At 46.2% G+C, this 14432-nt stretch overlaps 1 protein-coding gene across 1 annotated transcript in view; it reads left to right on the top strand.

Moving 5' to 3' along the window:
- Window positions 1-1987: 1987 nt before the first annotated feature.
- Window positions 1988-14432, top strand: part of MUC4 (mucin 4, cell surface associated) — a gene marked incomplete at its 5' end in the record, with an annotated part of 52546 nt that continues 40101 nt past the window's right edge. Inside the window, one exon of the mRNA XM_079766305.1 lies at window positions 1988-2069. Coding sequence (XP_079622431.1) covers window positions 1988-2069 — 82 coding nt within the window. The remainder of the gene's footprint in view (window positions 2070-14432) is intronic.

Genomic DNA, 14432 nt, shown 5'->3' on the forward strand with positions numbered 1-14432 from the left:
GGGGGAAGGCTTCCGTTGTTTTCTCTGTTCGGCACACCCTGTCTGGGGTTCCTATCCCTTCTGGGTGCCTGTGAATCCCAAAAGGTCAAAATGAGGTGACCTGAGCTTCAACATCTCCATTAGCACCCTCACTTCCTCATGGGGTCACAATTCCTTCTCCCCAGTTCTACCCTCCACCCCACTACCCATCCCAGATGCCTCAAGCTACTTTCCCAGGTTGCCACGGGCTCTCCTGACCCTGACTCTTGTTATCTCAACAAATCCACCATCTGGCCAGGGTCTACCATGTGCCTGGCACTGAGCAGACATTCTAAGCCCAACGCTCCTTCCCCAAAGTCTCATACAGGGTATTTCTGATTCCCACCTCTCACCTCACATTGTTCCCCCACTCCCCATGCTCCTTAGGGTCTCCTCAAATCTCACTCTTTTTATTTTTATTTATTTTATTTTTTTATTTTTAATTTCTTTATTGATTACGGTGTTACATATGTGTCCTTATTCCCCCACTACCCCCCATACCCTCCCTCCTGCCCTCACCCCCCTGTTGTCTGTGTCCACCGGTTAGGCATATATGCATGCATATAAGTCCTTTGGTTGATCTCTCCCCCTTACCCCTCCCCTCCCCTACCTTCCCTCTGAGGTTTAATGGCCTGATTGATGTTTCTCTGTCTCTGGATCTATTTTTGTACATCAGTTTATGTTATTCATTATATTCCATAAATGAGTGAGATCATGTGATATTTATCTTTCTCTGCCTGGCTTATTTCGCTTAGCATAATGCTCTCCAGTTCCATCCATGCTGTTGCAAATGGTAAGAACTCCTTCTTTTTTACTGCAGCATAGTATTCCATTGTGTATATGTGCCACAGTTTTTTAATCCACTCATCTGCTGATGGGCACTTAGGCTGTTTCCAAATCTTAGCTATTGTAAATTGTGCTGCTATGAACATAGGAGTGCATATGTCCTTTCTAATTGGTGTTTCTAGTTTCTTGGGATATATTCCTAGAAGTGGGATCACTGGGTCAAATGGGAGTTCCATTTTTAGTTTTTTGAGGAAACTCCATACTGTTCTCCACAGTGGCTGCACCAGTCTGCATTCCCACCAGCAGTGCACAAGGATTCCTTTTTCTCTGAATCCTCGCCAGCATTTGTCCTTTGTTGATTTGGTGATGATAGCCATTCTGACAGGTGTGAGATGGTACCTCATTGTCGTTTGGATTTGCATCTCTCGGATGATTAGTGACTTTGAGCATGTTTTCTTATGTCTCTTGGCCTTCCTTCTGTCTTCTTTCGAAAAGTATCATTTAGGTCAGTTGCCCATTTTTTGATTGGGTTGTTTATCTTCCTTTTGTTAAGTTGTATGAGTTCCCTGTAAATGTTGGAGATTAAACCCTTATCGGAGATAACATTGGCAAATACGTTCTCCCATGCAGCAGGCTTTCTTGTTGTTTTGTTCAAATCTCACTCTTTCTCTTACTCATGCAGCCCTGAACTCACCCCTGCTTGGTCCCTTTCTTTCTCATTCTCCCCTGCCTTCTCCTGGGATGACCCAGCTGCTTTCCACTGCAACAGTCCACAGCTCCAGCAATACAGAGGCAGCCCCTGGGGAGGCAGGAGAGGGCCCAGGATCTCGGGCCAGAGGGTGGCCCATTCATTTCCAGTGTTCCCTGGTTTCTATTCCCTCACATCCCCTCCCATCCCTCCTCCTACTTGGCTCAGGCTGACGAGGAGCACAGCAATGACTGTATAGGGTGTTTTTTTTTTCCTCGTGGGGGAAGGGGGCGGAGATTGAGGAAAGAAAAGACAGGGCAAGGATGATTGGCATGGGGCCCCACCTTCTTTTGTCCTCTTTCCCTGGTACTCTGGCCCCTCCGGGAAATACACCTGTTTCAGGCCAGCAGCCAGTGGGGACAGGTTCACCTCTGCTTCTCACAGCATTGCTCCACGCTCAGTCCCCGGGGAGCCTGAAGGACTTTTTCTGGAGCCATGAGGGGGACTCATCGGAGGAGGGTCCCCTGGGTATTCCTGAGCTGCTTATGTTCCTGCCTCCTTTGGCCAGTGGTCCTGGGTAAGTGATGCACCTGGGGCAGCATTCTGGGGACGGAAAGATCACCAGGGAGGCCGGGGCATGTCATGGGGTGGGGAAGAGAGAGAGAGAGAGGTGTACATGATCGAGAGACAGAGAACAGAGAAGATAGGCACAGAGAGAAGAGGCTAGAGAGACAGAGAAAAGAAAAGATAGACACAGAGAGAAGAGAGATATCTGGGGGTCAGGAGTCCCCTGGTTTGGGGAAACCCACTGGGAGAACTGGCACTTATTTTGTGGAGAGAAAAAGACAGGTAGGCAGAACTATAGAAAGATGAAGAGAGAGTTGAAGAGAGAGACTGACAGAAAAACAAACAAACCCACGAGAGAGCTAGGTGACAGAATCAAGAAACATTTCTATAATGATGTAGAGATAGATGAAAAGACAGATGAGAAACAGATGAATCAAAACAGACACACAGAGGGGAGAAAAATCAGAGGAGACAGGCAGAACTAAAAGGCAGAGGCAGGCTGGTGGAAAGAAATAAGCGGGAACGAGAGGGCAGCTGACATGAAGGCAGTCAGCCTTTTGCCTCTGACCTTGGCTTTAAAAGCCTCTTCTGGGCTAATGTCCTTAGGGGAGGGCTTTTAGCCCGGGTGCTGGCCTTGGCCTCCCCCCCCGGCCCCTCTGTATATGGAGCTGGAGTCGGGTGGAAGCTATGCCTGTTGATGACGTTCCCCTGACCTCTCCTCACCACCTTCCAAGCTGCCCCCCTGGCCCTAGGACCAGGTTTTATTCTGTATTTCTGGATGTCTGAGTCTTCTGAGAGGATCTGGGGCCTAGGAGATTGTGAGGGGCCAGGAACCCAAACCAAAGAGAGGATCACTGCTCCTTCCCCTGCTCAACAAGCCTGGGAGGCTCTCACCAAGGATTCCTTTCGTGGGTAGTGGGTTGGAAGGAACAGGCTCTCTCACAGATAATAAGAGACACAATGCTGGTGAAGGGAATAGTCTGCCTTCTTCGAAATGTTTAAAGGCTTGGCGAAGAGCAAATGAAACAACCACCACCTCCCCAACCCTCCCCCACCAGGGCCCCCTTCCCCCGACTCATCACACAGGAAGGAACCTTTAGAGCCAGGCCACTTGGCTTGACCTGGGAATAAAATAGAGGGATGCGAAGAAGACATTTCCGTGGGAGTCCTGACCATGGGCAATGGGGAGAAGTTGGCTTGGAGTTAGGCATTTGGGGGCCCAGACTTGGCTTTGCCACTAACTGATCTGGTCCCTGTGACTAGGTCCTATTGTGTCTCTCTCCAGGTCTCAGTTCCTCTGTATAAAAAGTGGGGTGGTGAATGGCATGGCCTCCAGATTCCAAAGCTCTTAAGTTTTGATTTTCTCTCATTTAAAGTCAATACAAAAAGTGTTTGGTACCAGCTCCGTACGTGGCCCTAAGTTAGAGTCCTCAAGCTCAGGACGAGCCAGGAAGTCTGTGGAGAGGAGCCTAAAGGGGCAAGAACTGGGGTGGGAGTGGACAGGGAAAGCGAGGTGGGGAGTGATGGGCTGTGAGGGATTGAAGGACCATGAAGGTGAAAGGGAGTCCCTGTGATAACCCTGGAGAAGGGCAGGGATGCCCTGGAGCCCTGAGTCCTGTGCTTTATCCAGGGGACAGAATGAAGAAGGGCCAGGAAAGGTGGTGGCCGTGGGATGGGAGGTGGCATCCCAAGCATCTGATTGAGCATCAGGAGGGCCTTGAAGGAGAAAGTAGTCTCCACAGAATGGGTAGTTAGCCTCCCATATCTTCTCGTGGGAGCTTCTGGGAGCGTGGACACTGGTTGGTACCATTCCCTTGGATGCCTGAGGAGGCTCATGGGTGACCTGCCCATATTTGAATCTAGGGTCTATTTCTACACTTGCTTGCTGCCAACACCCTTGTCAAGTCGCCCCTGGAGCAGGCATCAGAGCCTCTGCACAGGCCAGAGGGAGAAACCACAAAGGCGTCACAGTGGTAAGGGCTTCCTTAAGGAAAAGCCCTGGCTCTTGAATGTGAAGGAAGAAAGGAGGTGAAAAAGGTGGGCTGGGCAGGGGGCCAACAGGAACTCCTTGGCTCCTGGCAGGAATGACTCAGAAGGAAGCCTGGCAACCCTGATTCCATGCCCTGCAGTAAGAAAATTGGGTCAAAATAAGCCTCAGTCTCAGGCGATCAGTGGCCTGTAACCAAGGGGCCACCACCCTGTGGGGCCACAGGGACGTTATGGGACTGTAGCAAGTGCAGGTCAGGGACATCCATGATCAAGAGGTCCCCAGAGGGAAGGGTCTCCTGCTCTCCCTCTCTCAGAGGACCTCCAATCTGTTTGTTGGTCTGGGAGAGACCTACCCAACTCGCCACCAAGGGAACCAAGACCCTCCACAGGCCATCTTCCCCTTCACCTACTCCCTCTCCTCCAAAAACTCTCACTGGTCTTGGGGACACCCAAAAGGAGAGAGTTTCTGAACAAGAGGTCCTGACAAGAAAACCAATCCAATTTAGGCCAATTGTTCAGCAAAATGGATAGTGAGGAGCAGGTTTTTCAAATCAGAAGACCCCATGTCAGGTTGCCACTTAGCAGCCCAGGGAACATGAGAAAAGTCCCTTCAATCCAGTGTTTGCATTGGCAAGATGAGTCAAATGGGAAGAGGCTGTTTCACTGGCCCGTGGAGAGGATAAAACGAGGTAGTATTTGGTGTAAAATGGAAGAGCCATGAAATCTTGTTTGAGACAGGAACCACTCCATTCTAGAGTCGGGAGATTGGGGGTGAGGAGGGTGATGGAGCCAGGAACCGAATGGGCACCTCTGTTGGCTCAGAGGCATTTCCTTTCATCCAGGAATCCTTGAACCTCTGAAAACAAACCCTGTCCTTCCCGTGGGGTTGCACGGGCCAGCGTGGTTTATTCAGAAGGTGGCTTATCTTACGGACGGACTGAATGCCAGCTCTGCCATCAGTCAGAGGCCCCGCTCTGGCTGACACCGGTGCTTCACGGTTCCTTGACTGGCAATCTCCTCCACACCCTTGGTTTCTGGGCACAGCCCCGGAGGCAGACGCTGTCCTGGCAGTGTTTTACAGGCGAGCGATATCTATCTTCATTGCCTGAGAGGCCAAGGAGCAGTTAGCCTTTTATGTGCTCAAACAAGTGGTTTGCCACTGTGTCTTCTGGTTTCGTGGAACTGCTAAACCTTCCAGATAGGCACATAATGTAGCTCTTAGAGCCGCTTCTCCGAAGACCAGGACTGAAGATGTTGTAGGCTGTCTCTCTTCCTAGTTCCAGACTTTTGCCTCTATTGTTCATCTTCCTTCCTACTAAGCTGGATTCATGGAAAGCAGATACTTAGTCATCGTTGTATCCCCCATCCCCTAGCACAGTGCTGAGGACTTGATCTGACGTGAAATCAAGTTACTGGCTCTTCGTAGAGGTTGAAATACTAAAGATTTTCTGTGAGACTCTAACCAGGCCCCAGGAGCTGGGCATCTGTGTTTGTGCCTGTGGCCTCTGCAGCCTTGGCCTTGCCTGCACAGAGGGCACTGGCTTGTGCTGCAGGCAGCTCACTTCTTCACGTGTGCATTTTTAAGGTCTACACAGACATCTGCTCTCTCTATAGATACCCCAACTCAAGTTGCAATTTGAGTTCTAAAAGTCCTGTTGATAGTGGGTTTGGAGGAATTCAGAAGAGGAAAGAGTTTGGAGTGATTTTACTTGCTGAACTTCTACTTGTGCCAAGTGTTTTGGACACAAAGATGAGTAAGTCATGGTTCCTACCTCCAAAGCTTGTTTAAGGCCACACAGCCCATAAAAAGGGCAGCTGGGACGACAACCCAGTGTTCTAATTCCTCATTCCCTGGGTTTGCACTGCAGCTCACAACCCTTGACAAACACACCTCCACAGCAGCCCAGCCCATCAATGAACAGAAGCATTCACAACCCCTGCTGAGATATTCATTCATCATTCACTCATCCATGCATTTGTTAAACTACTATTGAAGCAGTGCCTACCATGTAGCTGACATTGTTCTAGTGCAGCACTGTGTGTACACAGTGAGGAATGGGACAGGGCCCAGCCTCTTGTAGCTAAGATCTAGCATACAGTGAGACATAAAATAATTACAGAAAAATTCCCAACTACAAATGTAGTGTGAAAAGTATTACGATAGTGTTGTAAGTATTGGATAAATGTTATGGTGAGAGGAAAAGAAGGAGACTTTGTTTAGATTAGTACATCTAGGAAGGCCTCTCTGAGGAAGTGTGGTACATATGAGCTGAGTCCTAAAGGCTGAGTAGTAAGCCAGATGGAGGGGTGGGCATCGGGGGCGGGAAAGCCTGAGCCAGGCAGGGGAAGAGAGGCTGAGTCAAAAATGAAGCTGACCCTTTAGAAGACTGGAAAGAAATAGGCAGCTGCTAGATCATGCAGGGCCTTGTAAGCCATGGAATGGGTTGTGGATTTTAAGGATCTAAAATGGGCAGTGATGAGCTTTAGGTGAAGGAGTCTCTTGATTGGATTTGAACCTTGGCATAATCGCTTTGGATACCGTGTGGGAAAACAGATTGGAAGAGGGCAAGGGTGAAATGGGAGACCAGATAGGAGATGGCTGCAGGAATTCAGGCAGAAGATGCTGTGGTTTGGCCTGTTGGTAAGCAGTGGGGATCTGGGAAGGGAAGGGACAAGTGTGAAAACAATAGTAAACGGAAATTCTGCCCTAATAAGGACACAGTCACAAGGATTGCTGCCTTTGCCAGGCTCCCAGAAATTTGTAGAGACCAAGATAATAGGCAGCACAGAGTACCATTTATTGAGCTTAGGTACCTAGCTAAGCACTTTGCATACATTACCCAATTGGTATTGGCATTATCTACCATCATCCCACTTTTTATAGATAAAGACCCCAAGCTCAGAGAGATCACATAACTGGCCCAAGTCACACAGCAAATGTTGGTCAGTTTGACTCTAGAACCCGTGCTCTTAACCATTCCATGGTCTGTTAATTGTCCATCTCAAGCTCAGAAAGGGCCTCATTAGAGGGAATCAGAAAAACCATGTGTGTCGGGAATCACCAAACCACAACAGTTACTACAACATCACTTTCCTGCTTCATTTTCTTCTCCCCAAGTCAAAGTCCAGCTGACCTGTGTTCTGAGGAAACTGGGGTATCAGAAAAGTCAATGACATCATTACAGCTTTCTCACGTATCTCCTTCCTTTTCCTTATTAGTAAATGGAGCCATCTCCTTTGAGCTGCCTTAAAAAATTTAGCTCAATAACACCGAGGAAAACAATTTAGAATCCACCCTGCACAGTTGGCTCCAAGGCAAGAACTTTATCTCTTTTTGCCAACTATACCACTGCAGTCACACCTCAAACAATGCCTACTGACTAGACATTTCTTCACCTTTGTTATCACCACAGGTCATTTGACCTAATTTCTCCCAGCATCTGGTGTGACAAGCACCAAGGTTGCCCCTGGTGATAATCCTAGAAGCTCCAGAACCAAGCCAACAACATCAAAACCCAGCTTTGATTATATGCTCACCAGCACAGGTCCAACTTTCTTTTCCCCCAATGCCTTCCTCTCCTCAAAAGTTCCATCTCCAGCCTCCACCATCTTGGTTTTGGAGCTCATCTCTCCCTGGCTCCATCTAAGGCAGGCACACCCTCCTAGCCTAGAGTTGCCCCCAGGAGTTTGGCTACCTTCTACAGCAGTGCTGGTCACACCTCACAGGCTACAACCATCATGTTGGTTTCCTCCTAGCTCCAGGACCACTGTGACAGTCAAAGGAGAAATAGGTGTAACCTCAAACCTTTCTCCAATCTCAGCTGAAGGAACCAATGACCAGGAGATGGGGACACAAGACTTCATTTATTCAACAGATGTCTGTGAAGTAATTCCTGTGTGCCAGCCACCGTTCCAGGTGCTGGAGATATCATGAGATCAGTTATCCTAAGGGCATTTCGAGGTGGCATTTTTCCTCTTCTTGAGTTCTCAGAACAATGGAGGAAAAATACCCAGCAGTCACAGCGCTGGTCACAGTTTCTGTTTCCTCTAAGATAGCAACACAAACCCTGACCACAGAGGGGCAGACTCCTGAAACCACCCACAGCCCAGGAACCTCTCAGAAATTTCAGTCTTAGGACACCAAGAGTTTCTGAGGGAATGACAGAATCTTCATCCTTGATCCTGGGAAGTGAAGATTTGTGTGTGAGCAACAATTTGCACAACCTGCTTCCTCCTCCGTGAGGGGGCTGAGGTTGCATCCCGACATGATGGGGGTGGGGGGGTGGGGAGTTATTGGCTGTGCCAATCCCGAAACTGAGACACACAAATGGCTCTGGGGTTTCTACACAGGGAAGCGAGGCTGGTGGTGCTGCCTCCCCCCTCCACCATCACCCCTTTCAGGACACCTGCTGCCCATCTGGGAGTCCATGTTCTCTTCAAAGATATCCTTGCAGTTAGGTGCTTTCCTTGGCTCTATACCGCCCTAGGCACAGCCTGGCCTCACCAATCAGGAAATAACAGCAGAAAAGTGAAACTTTGTGGGTGATGTGGCTAATGGGTTCCTGACTCCCAGTAGCAGGAATAGCTCAAGACAAACAGACCAGGCCCTAAGAACAAGCCTGTGCCCACAACATATGCATGCATGACACGGGCTTTGTTTTCTCGGCAGGGAGTGACTTCACCACTCTGTGGCAATGTTATCTCCCGCCATCATCACCATCTCTGCCACCACTCCTTTCCCTGAGTCAACAGCACACCCACTGCCTCCTCATACCTGTGGAGTCACCAGAGGGCCACACAGGAGAAATGCTGCCTATTGGCACCATCACCCTTGTCATCCCTGCAGCCGTGAGAGCATTAGGACAACTGTTGGACATCTCCCACCAGACACAGTTCAAGGGATAAGAAATGGTGCTGTGTGGCTGCAGTGGTAGCAGAGAAATCCATGGAGGATCCCAGGTCTCAGAGTGAGGAATGCCACATCTCAAAGCCAGCTCCAGGGCCCTCACTGTCCCTGAGAGAACTTCTTAAAAACTACCCATCTTAGGGGATGCCACACATGTCTTCTGACAATAGTCTTGTCACTCCAAGGGGTCAACACCCATCACAACTCACTCTGACATCATCACAGAAAAGGAGACACTAGGAAAATTGGCAGAAATAGCCTGATGTCACATCATTTGCTCCTGAAAACGGGGCCCCAGACTCAGACCACTGTGCATGTGGCAGGCCAAGAACTCAGGGCAGGACGGTCACCATTTCTCCATTTCTTACGTCAGCTCTTTTGAGGTAGGGTTAGAAGAGCCCAGCTGTGGAGAGGCCATGCACTCGATGACAGTCCCACAGCTTAGCCACAGCTCACAACTTCCAAGTCTTTACTCTTTTTTTTTTTAAATATATTTTATTGATTTTTTACAGAGAGGAAGGGAGAGGGATAGAGAGCTAGAAACATCGATGAGAGAGAAACATCGACCAGCCGCCTCCTGCACACTCCCCACCGGGGATGTGCCCGCAACCAATGTACATGCCCTTGACCGGAATCGAACCTGGGACCCTTGAGTCCACAGGCCGACGCTCTATCCACTGAGCCAAACCGGTTTCGGCCCAAGTCTTTACTCTTACCTTTGAGCCCCAGCCCTGTCATTTACAAGCTATGCAATGTTGGACAAGTCACTTAACCTCTTCAAATCTCAGTTTTCCACACCTGTTAAATGGGGGTACTATTAACTAAGAGAAACTATAACAAACTATACAAATATGCGGTGTCAATATTTCTATGTACCTAGTGAGAAAAGTACAAAAAAATCCGTATTCTCAACTGTATGAATCATTAATCACAAGTCAATTGATACACAAGAACTCAAAGTGAAGACTATGTCTTCTACAGAAACTGCCTACGGGGTAGAAATGCCTTGGTAATGAGCATTCCTCATTACAGAAACATTCTACAGTGCAAACAGACCTATTGACGAGACTCTTAAACACTTCTCAGCCACAACCAGAGGAAGGTTAGCCAGCTCCAAATGGCCTCCCTCTGAGGACACATGCCTCAGGACTCTGGTTTTCTTATCACAGTTGTCAGAGGATTACAGAACAGTTGCAGTCATCATTCTCTATGACTCTAATAAGACAACTAGACCCACGCCCTAAGGATCCAAGCCTCTGTGTTCCAGGGCAGGCAATTAGGCATTTTCTACAGCAATCTCTGCTAAGGAGGTGATATAAGAAACTCTTTTCCCTGGTTCCATAGCTAAAGATCAATTCAGCAGTGGTGTGATGGAAGCTAAGAGTCAAGGTAGAGAACAGGGGAGTCAGGAGGAGCAGTTAAGAGGCTGTGGCAATAGAGTAATGAACCCTGCCCAGTGTGGCTCAGTAGGTTGGAGCATTGTCCCATATACTGAAAGGTTTGGGTTCAGTCCCTGGTTAGGACACACACCTGGGGTTCAATCCCCGGTCAAGGTGCGTACAGAAGGCAACCATTCAATGTTTCTCTCTCTCTCTCTCTCTCTCTCTCTCTCTCTCTCTCTCTCTCTCTCTCTCTCTCTCCCCTTTCCCCCTTCCTCCTTTCTCTCTCAAATCAATAAGCATGTCAACAAAAAGTTAGAGTAATGAGGTTAATATAAGAGACCCTGATGGGAGAAATAATTTGGAGGAATAATAGTTGCTGCCAAACTATGATGTTGGGGACAAGGAAGAGGAAGGAATCAATGATGACTCAGGGGTTTCTGGCCCTAATACCTGGGGGACTGATGTTACCAGCCAGGAAATCACTGGAAAGGTGAGTCTGGAAAATGGGTCCGAAGTCAGGGTAGTATTACAGATTTGTAAGGCATGAAAGTAGCTGTAATTTAGCCAGAAAAAAAGGTGTAGAAGGAGAGAGATAGGACTGGAGAAGACTAACTTCATCTGTGGGATGAAAAGCAAAGAAAAGTAGCAAAGGAACAGAAGGAAAAGGGAAGGTGTTGGGTGGAGAATCGTCCAACTTTAGTGGAGGCAAGACTGTGCAAATATCAAGGGACACTGTTCAAGGAGAGAATATTGAGGTAGCTGCTCAATAAATATTTGTTGAATGAATGAGTGGATGGATGGTGCCAAGTTTCAGAGATACTAATGGGAACTGAGAAGAAAATTATTCTTGGTAATTAGGAAGAAATTTTTTTTGGTAACTTTTGAGGCAAGTGTTTTCAGTAAGTTTTGAGAAGTAGATGATGAAAAAGGGAATGCTCATGAGTGAAACAAAGATGGGGATAAAGAGGACACAAGACAAATGAAAAGGGTTTTATTTTAGGTTAAGAGAGACCTAAATGTGATTTTCAGCAGAAGAGAAGGAACAATGCAGAAAGAGACTCATGGACAGAGAGAAGTGATGGACTACACTATCCAAGGACAGGGGAGGGAAGCAGACAGGACTCTGTGTGTGTGTGTGTGTGTGTGTGTGTGTGTGTGTGTGTGTGTGTGTGTGTGTTCAGCCTCTCTTTTGGTGTGGGATAGGGGGCCTGGTGAAGGCAGAGACATTTCCTGATGGAGAAGATTCTAGGACATCAAAGGAGATGAAGAAGTAAGGTGTCTTAGGTCTTTTTGGTGAAGTTGAAGTGTCATACAGCAAGGAGAGAGAAGAGAAGAGAACCTGTTTCTCTCAGATATCAATTCTTCACAGTCAAAAGCCTAGCTCTCTGTTCTGCAAATATGTTATGTATTTGGCCAAGGTGAGATCAACAAGCTTCGGTTGGCCAACACTGATGGAAACTGGATAGCCTGGCTTGCATTCTGGTAAACGAGGAAGGCAGTTCGTTCTAGAAACGCTGGAGCGCCCCCTCCCCCCATAGTTTACTAGCCTAAGAATAACCTAGTCAAGCTTAGTACATTGGGTTAACTGCAAACTGTTTCCATAAATAGCTGAACAATCCGTTGAAGGAGTGGCTTGAGAGGTATTATTTAAATGGCGATGAAAGACAAATACAACACTGTAGTTTTGCGGTAACTAATGCTAATCTCTTCCTTCTAGCAACAAGCCCAACAGATTTAGAGACTTGTTAAGACTGCACCTACTCCCCTTACACAATAAAACTGTCAGAGACAGGAAGTGGCCCACCTTGCTATTCCCTAGAGAAGCATCTAATCAACTCAGCCCAGGACTAGCGAGTTCTTTAAGTAAAGATTCAAAAGACAGACACAGTCCTGTTTGATGAGATTTAAAATTTGTATTACCAAGCAAGTATTTTTTTTCAAAGGGGGAGGATCTTTGGGAACAGGTACACTCTCATATACTGCTAATGGGACTGTAGATTGGCATGACATTTCTGCAAAGAAATTTAGCAATGTGTATTAATGACATGCAAACTTTTATAACAGCACTAACCAGTAATTCTACTTAGGTTAAGAAAATGAGCTGAAATAATTAAAAAAAACACAAAATATTATACACAGAGGTAGCCATCAAAGCTTCTCATATAATAGAGACACATTGAAAATAGTTAATTATGGGCTATTCTTATGATGACTATTATCTATAATAATAAAAGCATAATATGCTAATTAGACCAGATAGCCGAACGACCTTCTGGATGACCTTCTGGATGAAGCTGGGGCTGCAAGGGCCAAGGCTGCCGCAACAGCTGCAAGGGCTGAGCCCCTTGCACAAATTTTGTGCATCGGGCCTCTAGTTTAATGTATAAAGGCGATGTCCAATGTTCCAGAAGGGGAATGGGCACACATACACACACACTATCACAAACATACTAGCAACACAATAGAACAAGCATAAAGTAAATTTTATTAAAGAAAGACAAGCAAAGAAGCAGTAGACTGCACAAGCCCCAAGCTCTCATTAGGCCACAGAGAGGTGGTTACAGCTGGACACACTCAGGGAAGTGCTCCAGGACAGAGACCTACCCTGTGCTGCTGGGGGCATGGGAATGGCAACAATGAAAGGATTCAGGTTGAGGACATGGCTTTGCTGGAAAAGGGGCCCTCCAGAACTCAGCAAGGGGAGTTATTTACATGCAACACCCAAAATCTTGCTGCTGGGCTTAGCTGGTCCAGTCCCCAGGAGCCAGCTCCTCCACTGTCCAAAAAGGGGAAGAGACAAAAAACTACCATCCAAGACATAAAAGATTTGTCTATCCTCAGGCTATGTTTACAAAAAGTAAAAACATGAAGAAATGCTCATGATATCAGGTAAAATTTAAAAATAGGATATCAAGTTATAAATACTGGGTAAGTTAAACGATATATATTTTTTAAAGCATAGAAAAAAATCCTAGAAAGACATAAAAACAATGTAGTTGTCTGGGTAGGGAGATTACAGGTTAGGTCTCTCAATTATCTATTTTGCAATTTGTATTTAATGAGTATGTCTTCCTTAATACATTTCATGGCCTACTAGTATAATCCTTTTAATATGCTGCAGAACCTGATTTGTTGCTATTTTATTGAGGATTTTTGCATTAATTCATAAGGAATGTTGGTCATAGTGGATATAGTGGTTTTGTGCTTTTTTAAATAGTGTCTTTGTCTGGATTTGATATTAGGATAATGCTGGCCTAAGAAAATGAGTTGGGAGATGTTCCTTCCTCTTCAATTTATTGGGAAAGTATGAGAAGAATGGCGTTAGCTCTTCTTCAAATGTTTGGTAGAATCCACCAATGAATCCATTAGGTTTAGGGCTTTTCTTTGTTGGGAATATTTTGATTGCCGATTCAAACTCTTTACAAGTTATAGGTTTATTCAAACTTTCTATTCCTTCTTGATTTAGTCTTGATAGGTTTTGTGTATCTAAAACAAACACTGACCATTTTATCTAGATTACCCAATTTGCTGGTGTAAAATTGTTCAGAGTACTCTCTTATAATCCTTTATATTTCTGTAGAATTGTTAGTATGCCTCCTTTCATTTCTGATTTTAGTAATTTGAGTCTTCTCTCTCTCTCTATCTTTTTTTTTCTTATTTCATCTAGCTAAAATTTAGTCAATTTTGTTGATCTTTTTTTTAAAAAAACAGTGCTAGCCAGTTTGGCTCAGTGGATAGAGCGTTGGCCTGGGAACTGAAGGGTCCCAGGTTCGATTCTGGTCAAGGGTACATGCCCGGGTTTCGGGCTCAATCCCCAGTGGAAGGCGTGCAGGAGGCAGCTGATCAATGATTCTCTCTCATCATTGATGTTTCTCTCTCTCCTTCTTCCTTCCTCTCTGAACTCAATAAAAATATATTTTAAAAAATAACTTTCGGTTTCATGGATTTTCTCTATTGCTTTTCTATTCTCTATTTCATTATCTCTGCTCTAATCTTTATTATTTCCTTCCTTCTGCTTGCTTTAAGTTTAGTTTGTTCTTTTTCTAGTTCCTTAAGTTGTAAAGTTAGGTTAATTGTTAATGTTTCCTTCCTTCTT

Source organism: Cnephaeus nilssonii (assembly GCF_951640355.1).
Source record: "Cnephaeus nilssonii genome assembly, chromosome: 3".
In the NCBI taxonomy this organism is placed as follows: Eukaryota; Metazoa; Chordata; class Mammalia; order Chiroptera; family Vespertilionidae; genus Cnephaeus; species Cnephaeus nilssonii.